Below are 12,231 nucleotides of genomic sequence, written 5' to 3' on the forward strand. Positions count from 1 at the left end.
ACTCGCACTCCAGGTAGATCCGATTTTCGTAGTTCAAACGACGCTGCTTCTGACAAGCCTTTTAGAGGTCCCAAGCCTGGAATCTGCTAATATCTCGATTTTTATTCACACGATTTTAATACAAAACATAGCTTTTCATATTTGCGTGTTGCGATTCTTATTCACGCGATTTGAATATTGTACGTTGCGATTCTTATTTACGAGATTTAAAAATCCGATATTGTGATTCGTATTTACGCCTTTTTAAAAACCTATGTAGCGATTCGTATTCACGCAAGTTTAAAATTAAATTTCTTGATTTGCTCATGCGGTTTACAATATCGAACATTGATTTTCGTATTTATATGTGATTTTAAAATAAGGCATTGAGATTCGCATTCACGCATTCTAACAATTATGCATCATAATTCCTATTTATGCAATCTAAAAATTACGCATCATGATTCGTATTTACGTGATCTAAAAATTATGAATACTGATTTGTATTTACGCGTTTTAAAAATTCTATATCCCAGTTTGTATTTTCTCATTTTCAAAATCGTATACCCAGTTTCATATTCATGTGATTTCAAAATCCATAATTGTTATTCATATTCACGCAATTTTAAGATCAACTATCGCAATTCTTGTAAGAAGTAAATTTCTTTTTAAAATTAGTTACTATAAAGGTGACTGTTTTTCTAACGATGATTATTAGTATATGTAAGTGTTACAACATCAGAGAAACTGGAAGGGAATATATTCGAAACTTACATTCTGTGCTTGCAAAGAAGAAAAAATAGGATTTGTCACAAGATGTTTGAAGATGGACTAACGACTAAATATAGCAAACATAAAAGATATAGCAAACAAAAGCAATCCCTTAAAAAGGGATTTAATGAATTTTTTTTTTTTGGAAAAAGAGTTAATTAACTCAACATCAAAATTTTATTTATAATTGCTGTTATTTATGCTATAAAATACAAAATTCTTATTAAATAAAAAAACAATTATCTAAACAGTTGCTGATTGTCATGTAATTTTTCAAAACTAAAATAGCAATTTTTGTATGTTAAGGAGTTACTATATATTTCTACTTCACTGTTATTGATATGTTTCAGAGGGCTCTAGTTAGATTAGACTAAAATATGAATATAATGATTCGGTCCATTGTTAAAGTTTTTTTTTCCAATATAATTTAAAAAGTAATATTACTGATATATTTGCTATAAATCACATAACAGTATTTATTAAAAGAAAAGAAATATTAATGTATATTCTCAGTAGTTTTAATTTGCTAAACCAGGTAGTTTTTCAAGTAATAATTGTCTCTTATGTGAACCGAGGAAAAATATAATTTCCAGCTTTATTTTTTAAATTGATAATTTTTATTTTCACTAAATGTTAAGTATCAATGTAATCATTTATATAATAATAGATTAGTACACAATTGTATGTCAACACATTATTTATTACCTTAAACTGTCTGGAATTTATTATTAAAGGGTTGCGCTTGCGTAAAATTTACTATCGTGGAAATTCAGCTTTTTTGTCTTTTGGCTAATCTCATCCCTGTATATTAATTATTTTAGAGGTCATGCTCATTATAGCTCAGCCATCTGAGACTTTTCACTAGAGGGTGGAAACCGTATTAATAATAAAGATATTGGAATTGATGGATATTTGTTCCTAATAATAATAATAATAATAATAATTAAAAACACAATTTTGTGAAGTGTATCGGCTAAAGATTATAATTTAAGTTCTAGTAGTTTTCGATAAACTAAATGTTTCGGCGAAAGGAGAAAAAAAAAACTTTTTTCGAAATATTTCAAAATTTAGTAATTGTTTTAGATGGTTTACTATTTGCTGACCGTCACTCGATATCCCTTGGAACTACTTGCTGAGTTCTTAAATTCGTGCGTATCTCAGTGGACTGCTCGTACAACTTGGTTCCCAGTACATCCCCGAAGTCAAATATCGCTGGTTGCGGTCAGTGACCACTTTAATCTTACTGCGAATGAACCGAGAGTGTACGGTGTCGGTCCTCGTTAAACTGATGTACCGTAAACAGTTCGACTTCGCATTCACGCTGTCGGTCTGCCAAAGCGGGGAGGCCATCTCATCTGCAGAGGATCAATATTATGATGACTTGTCTTTGGATCATCCCTAGGAATGTTTCCCAAACTGCCGCCAATAGCCCATTGAGCGAAACGTGGTGGCTTAGGGAATAGAATGTTCGCCTTCCCATGAGGTGAACCGAGTTCGAATTCCAGCTTTGGCTGTTCGATACGAATTCGGCTCCCGGCTCGCACCCAACTCTGTGCGGCCGTAAAAATATCCTCAGTTGTAGACGGATCATGGGTTAGAATTCCCTTGACGTCAAACTACACATGGGAGGTTTTCATGGTTTTAGCCTCCATGTAACGCAAATGCGGATTAGTTTTATCAGAAAGCCTTCACAAAGGCAAATTTCTCCCATTACTTGATCCAGGAGTTCAATTGTTTTCATGGGTTCAAAAGTACAAGGCTACGGAGTTGAACATTGGTAGCTGTAAACTCAAATTTGGATCGGCTGTTTAACGACGGTTATAAAATTATGAAATAAAATAACCCATTGTACAGCTCGTAAATAAACTTCTGCTACTTGCATTCGTTCATTTTCCCTGTCCAACATAGAGTGGGACGGAATGCCGATAAACTTGAGAAAAATTAAAATATTGAAGTGATTTCATATTTGTTCGTAAGAAAACAAAACAAAATTACAATTTTATCACCTCAAAACCAATTAGAAATTTAAATTACTATTTAGATTTAAAAATAATTTTACTGATTAGAAATTAGCGTATTGCTCGTCTGCAAAAAATTATAACTCTTCTGCTGATCGTTTTCCGATAAACCAGGGCTCGAAAAAAGTCAGAAATTTTACCCGTCCCCGAGGACGGCTTGTCCAACAATGTACCCGTCCTCCTTTGAAACTAACCCGTCGTTTCTAAATAAATAAAAATATAATTTTCTCCTATTTATTACTAACAATTATATAAATTGCACAATGAATTAGTAGTTACTAGGATTACAAATACTACGATAGCATTATACGGTAATAAAAGAAATACTAGGTTACTAATAGTAAAACCTATTATTTCTTTAATGAAATAATTTATTTCTTTAATGAAATAATTTATTTCTTTAATGAAATAATTTATTTCTTTAATGAAATAATTTATTTCTTTAATGAAATAATTTATTTCTTTAATGAAATAATTTAAATAACAAAGGTCAAGTTATCTGTCAATTATCATGTCAATTTATCCGATGGTACTGCGTTTTTTAAATGAATCAATTATGACGTTTGCCAGTTCCACAATCAAGCCAATGATTTACAGAGGTTTCTGCACAGAAATCTGAAAGAGGTTTTTCATTTATTAAGACCAGCACGTAATGTGTTTTTCTTTTTCTTTTTTGTAAGTTCATCGCTGAAAAGCCCCTTTCAACCGCTGCAGTACTCCCAGACAGAGAAAACATCCATTCCACCATGCGCAGTATGTTGCTGTATTTCGAGATTAGAGGGTCATTTTAGAAGTGAGGAGCTAGACTCTTGTAAGATAACAAAAATTGAAAATATATCACGAACATTAACGGGAAAATGGCCGTCCGCGCGGACGTTGGATTCGAGAAATTTGTTGTCCGCGGGGAATTTTTGACCGCCGAGGACGGGTGGACGGGCGGTTTTTCGAGCCCTGCGATAAACTAAATAAAGCTAAAAACGAAGACCATAATATACCCAATCATAATCAATCGAAATCATAATATACTCAAAAACTAATGTTCTCCTATCATCTTACATTAAACTCTTACTTTATCTGTATACATGAAATAAAATTTATATCAGATATGATAAAACAATATTACGTGAACTGAGTCTTGCCGAAAATTGACAACTTGCCAAAACATGAAAGAAAATTTACTTTAAATACGCGGTAACTTAAATATCTCAGTCGAGAGGCTTGTTTCTCAATTGCTGGTCCGCAAACAACTGTTCACTGGTTCGCAATCTTACTCAAGTTAGAACTTATTGAACTCACTTTAAAACTAGGGTTGTAAGAACTAAAATCACACTTCAATTCAATGAACATATAATACTTCTGGATAAAATCTTGAAACGAATAGATTTATGCAAAAGGAATTATATTTTTTTGTACCTTTTTCTTTGTCTTGAAACTACGTTTTCGGTTCGGTTAACTACATTTTCATTTCGGTTATATTAAAATAAAACATCGAAATCTTTCGCCTGCTTTACGTGTTGCTGTTACTGGTTTGACACTTTGAATTGACTTGTTAGTATGCAACAAACAACAACTGTACTTAGTTATTTATTTAAATTATTTCCGTATTATTTCCTTTTTTGTATTTACTTCGCATCTCTTGCTTTTTTTCCCCATTTGTATTAGAATTAATAAAAATGTTATCTATATAGGAAGCTTCGCTTACCAACTCCCCTAATAGTTTCTCATTCATCATTGTTTTTTCCCCCCTAATCTGTATATTTTCTACAAAAACATCTTATTTTTAAATGATACAATTATTTTATGTTTATATAAGAACATTTTGTTAAGGTATTAATCAAAACCAAATAGACAAGTACCTGTATTCGTAAAATAATCATCTGTTCTTGAACAAACAAAGAAAAAAAAATTAAATCAAAGGAATATAGATTACGGATCTTAATAGGAAGACATAAGTGAGAAGTAATTTAACTCGTTGACGAAGCTTATAACATTTCAAATAGAGAATAGTTTTTATCGCTCTTTATAATTTTTTTTAAATTTTTAATAAAACCATATTAAGATTTTTATATCAGACAACATATAATCTCATTCTCTCTTTCTGTGAAGAAATAACGAGCTTGTGAGCGAAAAATCAATTTTCTGCAACAATGGATGAATAGTCAATACTTAAAGCAGAAAAATTGAAAAAAAAATTACGAAAAAGCACTTAAATTCATTTGATTGAATTGACACATTAGAACCTTGTACGAAATTCGCGCTATGTTTACAATCATAACGGGCTTTTTCAGCATGTCAAATTATAACTCTGTAGTTGCATTTCAGCGGGTTACAGACAGATAGTTCAAACACGGTTTTATTAATTTTTTTTACTTGTTTTACATTTCTTAACTAATTCTCGAACTAGTTGTCGAATGTAAACTTTTTTTTAATTCCGAGTACATTTTTTCACAGTTCATAATAATTTAAAAGCTTTATATCTTATAGTTTTTGCTCAGCAAAACTAAATGTAACGTAAAAAAAAAAACATTGCGAAAGAAATACAAATAATTGCAATAACTGTTTTTTTTTTCTTCGAAATTTGTTTAAAAGAGGAAAAACTTCTGTTAAAGTCAAAAACAAAATTAAACTGAACACAATGTAGCGTTAGATTAACACCCAAAGCAACAACCCTTACGTTTTTTTATTATTTTTTTATGTATAGAGAAATATGTTTCGGCTTAAAAATATTTTTCATCGTAAAGAGTGTGTATGTGATACAACTTTCCAGGAAACTGTTACAGTGTCACAATTTTGTGTATGTAAACACAAATGTCGATAGTCCAATTTATTATTTGGACTTATAACATGAAAATTATTTAAAATTACAATTTTATTGTGATTAATGAGTTTTATTTTCCACAAAAAAATCCGGAAAAAAAATATCAATGTAAACTATTTAGCTATTTCAAAACAAATTCGAAATTTAAATCAACTTAGACGTTTTACTCGTTTTATTTTTACCATAAGATTACGTGGCTGCAAGAAGCAAAAAAATTCTAGTTTTCTTGAGAATTGTTTTCGCTAAACTGTAGTACTCGGCGCTAAATAAACTCGCTACAGTTTAAACATAAAATAACTTGAAAACAGATGACCGGATCAATAACATGTTGATATCAGAATGTTCTTCGAACAGTTCTCTAGAAATGTGTACGGAATTTCACATTGCTTCATCTAATAGCTTTTTTTTTTTTTTTTAAATTATGACTTTTATATCTGCTTTATTTACGAATTATCAGTTGGATGTCGCCATTTTGTTTTCATACAAAGCTTATACTATCACCAACTGTGGAGAGCTGGAAAAGGTTTTATGATTTGCTTCTTTTTGAATAACTCTGATTTTGTAAATGTTCACAATTTGTCAGTAATTTGCTTTTTCAGATCAATATATACATTCTCCTGATAGTTTGTACACAGGTGACCTATTTATGAAGGAAAAAAAATAACAGTAATTAAATGTTTAGTTTTAGAGAAAAATCTTCTTAGAATTGTCAGTCAGGATTTCACCTACAAAAGTTAGTTTATTGTAGCTTCACTTATTGTTCGTCCAAATTTTGTCTCTGATTCAAGTTGTAATTTTTTCTTCTTCTAAAACTACTGCTAATTTTTATGAAGGTCCACATTTCTTTTATCATATTCCAAGTAGAATATTGATTTAATTCTCTTTATATAAGTAGGTTATGAAGAACAAACAGAAAGCACGCCATCTTATCAGTAATAAAAAAGAGAAACTGAATTTAGATAACATTTCAGTGCTCTTTTATAGCCTCCATATAACTAATAAAATAAATTCAACTGTGTGATTCGTTTCAGAGTTTTCCTATTAATGTTACTTTATTATTTGAATTTATCTATTTTACACACTCTACAAAACCATATTATTATTATAATATTATAACCGTCGTTGAACAGATTTGGGTTTACGACTACTAATGCTCAACTCCGTAGCTTTGTAATTTGGAACCCAATTCAGAAGATAAGGGAACTCCTGGAACAAGTATTGGGAGAAATTTGTTTGAAGAAACTAACTCGCATTTGCCTTACATGGAGGGGAAAACCACGAAAATCTCCCACGCAGAGCTTGACGGCAGAACTCTAATCCATGATCCGTCTACCATTGAGGACATTTTACGTCAACATTGTGGCAACTTTATGGCATCATAGACACATAGAGAACTAAATTACAAACTGCGTAAAACATAAAAATAAACATTTCATAACCTCGTTGATAGAGAGTTCGCCTTCCCATGAGGTGAACCGGGTTTGAATCCCAGCGATGGTCGATACGAACTCCGCATCCGGCTCCTACCGACCGCAGTGCTTATTTAATATATCTTCAGTGGTAGACGGATCATGGGTTAGAGTCCATTTGTCGTCAGGCTAACCGTGGGAGGTTTCCGTGGTTTTCTTCTCTATTCAACGCAAATGCTGGTTAATTCCATCAAAAAGTTCTCCACGAAGGAAAATTTCTCTCAGTACTTGATTCAGGAGTTCCCTTGTCTTCTGGATTGGGTTCAAAATGACAAGGCTACAAAGTTGAACATTGGCAGTCGTAAAACCAAAAAATTGTGTCGGCTGTTCAATGACTGTTACAAAATGAAATTATATATATATCGAGATAACTTAAGCGGTTAAAAGGTGCATATATAACCATTATTAATTTTTAAAAAAAAACCCTGATGTGTGTTAAACAAACTGAATGATCTTATTTTAGAAGTAATAATATATATTTTATTTTCAGATCGTAAAATTTTTAATAGCAGTGACGTCAATGATTATACATATGTCTATTGACGTCAATATTTTTTAAACCATTTTGAGAGTAACTATTTCCTTATTATTTATTGTAGGAATAAGGCTCTTTATATTCGTGTTAAAAGAGCATTAATTTTATTTCCAACCTCAATCGATTTTAAGCTCGTGTTTCCAATTGTTTCGAATCTGCCAAACATATTGAATTGCAAACTTTTAAGTCTCTATTTCCATTGTTATTCCTTAAATAAAATTTTGTTGTTATTTTCTTTTTATTGATTTTAGGGCAATAAAGATAGTTTTTTCCCCAATAATTTTTTTCTGTAAACTTGTTATGTGCATAAATTTAGGATTTGAAACGAATTTTTTTTAAAACTGATGTTGTTTGTATCTGCATAAATAAGTTTTTTTCCAAACAAGGATAATCAAGCAATTATATATACTTATGATCATCTCTAGAGATCATTAGACACGGTTGTATTACAATTACTTCCTATTTATTGAAAAAAAATTCAATTTTTTTAAAAATAATTTTTTAATAAAATAAAACTTTTTTTTTGCTATTAACAAATGACAATTGTAGTTACTCATAAATAAAATTGAGGAAAATCATAATTAGGTTAGAATTATTTTAATAAAACCAACTTAAGAAATGTTATTTAAAATGTAATTAACGATAAATTTTTGTTAAAAAATTAAGGTATTTTCTATTAAAATTATTTTTTTTCTATACTGTTAGGTACAACAATCCCTTAGAATAAGGAGAGAATAGTAATGTCAATACAAGGATAAATTTAGATAGTGTAAACTTAATTATGTTATAACAATATTAATTTAAATATTTTGTACTTTAATATTCCATGAGGGGCTTCAGAAGTACATTTACAATACACACTATTGCAAAAGAAAAAAAAAAAGAAATATTAAGCATTTCTCAATTTATGTCACTATAGGCTCTATAATTTCACCACAAAAAGATGTTTGGCTCATAATTATTATTAAAAATTGATCATTGAAATTTTTTTAATTAAATTTAAAAAGTAAATTAACAAGAATTAAAATACTTTGTAGCTTGCCTTTACTAAAATAGGTTATAATTCGTCTCGTATAATATGTTTGCCCTAGAACAATAAAAAGTTTATTAGCAGTATGAAATTCAAAAAATATATAATATTGAGTTAATAGAATTTTGTGTCTTGCTCATGCAGTTTAATAGCATATAAGTTAATAATTGGTCTCCAACAGCAGATGGTTGTCCCTGAACAATTAAGTATAGCACTAAATGAACAATAATTGGTCTGTAGTAAAATGTTAGCCTCAAGAAATAAAATAATATTTAAAAAGTATTAAATTAAATTAAGATTGTGAGAACTTAATCAGTTCAGTGTAAATTGATGTGAGTTAAAAAAAAATTATACTTTGGTTTTCCCATAATGCGTTTCCTGTATTAATTGATTTACTGTAACTGTAAAATAAATTAACCAAATATTGTGTTTAAGTCAATAATTAATAGTCGAATAGCAGATGATTCTCCCTGAACAATCAAATATTTTTATAGCACTATCTGAACACAATAATTGGTATATAATAAAATGTTAGCCTCAGAAATTAAAATCATATTTAAAAAGATATTGAATTGAATTAAGATTGAGAGAACTTAATTTATTCAGAGTAAATTGATGTGAGTTTAAAACAGGGTTAGCATTTCTTCCAGGATGAGGCAAGAAACTGGTCAAAATAAAAAACCTTATTTCATATTATTTTTTTATAGTTTTATGCAGAATTTTAAAATATATGTATCACTTTATATCAGAGTCCGTTTGATTATTTATACTTATCAGAATTTGATTAAAAGATTAGTATGCTTTTGTAAATTGAATTCAATATGCGTTTTTTTAACTGTGTATATGTTCTTCTGGGATTTGTTAATTTAGTTGCATTAATGAAAATTTGTTATTTTAACAGTTCTTTATTATAATTATAAAAATTTGGATTTACTATACATTATTACTTAAAATATTGAAAAACTGCGGTTATTTTAATATCTTAAGTAACTCATTATATTTATTTTTTCCAACTTGTTTCTCTTAAATTTTCACTTATTTAAAAACGATGTATTAAGAAGCTTGAAAATTAAAACTATTATTTAAACCGGATTGCAATTATAAACTGCTTAAAAAACTGTTTGAATATTTTATATTTCTTTTCGAAAAAGAGTTTGTTCCATTTCTTCCACTTGGGATGGAAGAAACCTATTTCTTCCGGGGCTATTTTTTCCATAGTTTTTTTCCCTTGGATTTTTCTTGGTTTACTTTGTACTGTGCACCAAACAAATAAATAAGCAAATAAACATGCCACCCTTAATAACTTATGATCCTAATGATCTGATCTTCTCGTTGTAATACTCAATCTTCATGATTTGAGGGTGTGACCTCAAATATGCTAATGAATTAGTGCAGACGATATCTTAAGTTACGAAGTTCAGAGAAAGTCCGTTTCTGTGTCTGATTTCGTAACTTAAAATATCGTTTGCTCTTATTAATTAGCATGTTTGTGGTCACCCTATCGAGCCATTAATATTGAGTTCTAGAACGTGATGATCCAATCATTAGATCAAAAATTATTCAGAGTGATCCGTTTTTTTGTTGTTTTTTCCCCCCTGTACCTTCACTTTACCTTAATGGATTCTAATTTACCATAACTATAAAATAATTATTTTACCAAACGTTGTGATGTTTAATCGTTTTAAAATCGATATTTTGTCTGACTCAGCGTATATGCCTCAGAATAATAAAAAATGAGTAATCATATTTGAAATTTCGAACAACGCACTGAAAATGAAAAAGAACAGTTTGAACCGTAATCCACTTTGATTAGGTAGTCTCAGGTTCTTGAATTTTTTATTCTATTTAAAGAAAAGGAAATAGTAAGTTTATCACATGTTATTCAATTTTTATAGTATTAAATACATTTTGGTAAAGATGCTTCTTTTTTTATTGAATGTAAGCACGATAGATAAATGAAAAGGAAAAAAGACAGCCGGTTTTGCTTGTCAATCAATCCCCTTTTTTTTATCTGTCAATAAAATGCTATCTTATGGCGTGACCTTCTCCCAACCATCTTTATTCTCGTGATTACGAACGGCTCAGTTTTTATTTTGTAGGCGTAGTTGGCGTATCATCGTGATTGCTTCCTTCTGTTATGTGAGGTGTGCTTTTGTTTGGCTTCGTAAAGCGCTCAGTTTTGGCCGACTTTTTTACTTTAATTTTATTACTTACCGCAAACTAAAATGGTTTGTGATTCCGTGGGACGAGTTTCTGGTCAGTGATAGTTAAGGAATCGCGGGATGCGTGTTTACCATTTACTGTATTTGGATATAAATAGTTACCGGCCGCATGAATGGTAAGCTATTTTATTTCTACAATGATTCCTTCTCTTATTACCTTTAGAGATAAATGTTATTTTCTAATGTCATTGTATAACGTTTACGTTACACTTTGTATAATATAAATATTATTTATTGTATAATATTTATATTGGATAATGAAATTTAATATATTTAATATAATATTTTAAACTATTGTATTCTGTTTCTTTCTTCAATATGCAGAAATAAAACGTTATTCCTCATTTTAATTAATATTGTTAAATATTTATGTTAAGCATTGACATGTTATCTTCCGCATTATTTATAATTTGTATAACATTTATTTTAGCATATTATTTGGCATATTATTTAAACTCTTATATAAAGTTTCTTTCTTCGTTATGTAGGTATGAAACTTTATTTGTCATTGTTAATATTATTCATAGATATTCGGCATTAAAATTTTATTCGTTGTATTATTTATAATGTTGTATAATAATTATAATCTACAATGAGTTGTTATTTATTATATTGCTTAGACTTTCGTCTAGAATTATTTTTTTTTTAAATATGGCAGGTATGAAACGTTTATTTTTTAGCATTATTAATATTATTGTTAGATATTTCTGTTAAGGATTAAAATGTTATTCGCCATATTATTTTTCACAAGTTTAAACTTTTTTCAGAGAGGAAGTAATTTTTGTAAAAATATTCAAGGTGGTGTTTAATCCGGTCAGTCTAAAAATCCTGGATAGAGCCCAATATTTTACGTAGATTAAATAAGTGTAAACTCCGTTTCTGCCATTATTTAAATTAAATTAAAATAAATAATGATGAAGAAAATAAATTTTTATATGGAATTTTCTTCACATTAAAATGTTTTTTAATTGTGTGCATGCTTCATTAGTGCTGGAGGTATGGCCGAATACACAAAAAGTGGAATAAACTATGTATGAATAAGAGGTCTTCAGCTGCCCTGCAATTGATAAAAAAGAACTACGTAAATGCTTTACGATAGCTTTTGAGAAAAGAGGCTTAACAGCTATTTTCTTTCCCTTGCTTATTCTAAAGCCCTGGATACTTAGATAAAGGAGCGACATGCCGCCATCTTGGTGACTGTAGCTCTCTTGTGACAGCAACTTTCAGTGTAGAAATACTGAGTTTCTATTTTTAAACGTGACTTTTTATTGATTAATGTTTTCGTATTGTTAAAGATAACTTAAATATTTACTATTTTATCTTTTAATTCTTTTTTTTCCCTTTTGAAATTACATATTTTGTTTTTATTCCATGAAAATAATACCTTAT

General features: G+C 29.4%; 1 protein-coding gene across 4 annotated transcripts in view; it reads left to right on the top strand.

Annotated features, from left to right (window-relative positions):
* Cpes (Ceramide phosphoethanolamine synthase) overlaps positions 1 to 12,231 on the top strand; it is a 96,691-nt gene that overhangs the window by 44,639 nt on the left and 39,821 nt on the right. Inside the window, exon 1 of one of the 4 annotated variants that reach the window (XM_016056965.5) lies at positions 10,699 to 10,958. The exons of the other annotated variants lie outside the window; for them this stretch is intronic. Within the exon in view, the coding sequence (XP_015912451.2) occupies positions 10,956 to 10,958 (3 nt within the window). The 5' untranslated portion in view covers positions 10,699 to 10,955. Of the gene's footprint in view, positions 1 to 10,698; positions 10,959 to 12,231 lie in introns of those variants that run through there. 4 annotated transcript variants of the gene reach the window in all.

This window comes from Parasteatoda tepidariorum, chromosome 10 (genome assembly GCF_982258835.1).
Source record: "Parasteatoda tepidariorum strain Cologne lab strain chromosome 10, Ptep-v5.0, whole genome shotgun sequence".
Classification (NCBI taxonomy): domain Eukaryota; kingdom Metazoa; phylum Arthropoda; class Arachnida; order Araneae; family Theridiidae; genus Parasteatoda; species Parasteatoda tepidariorum.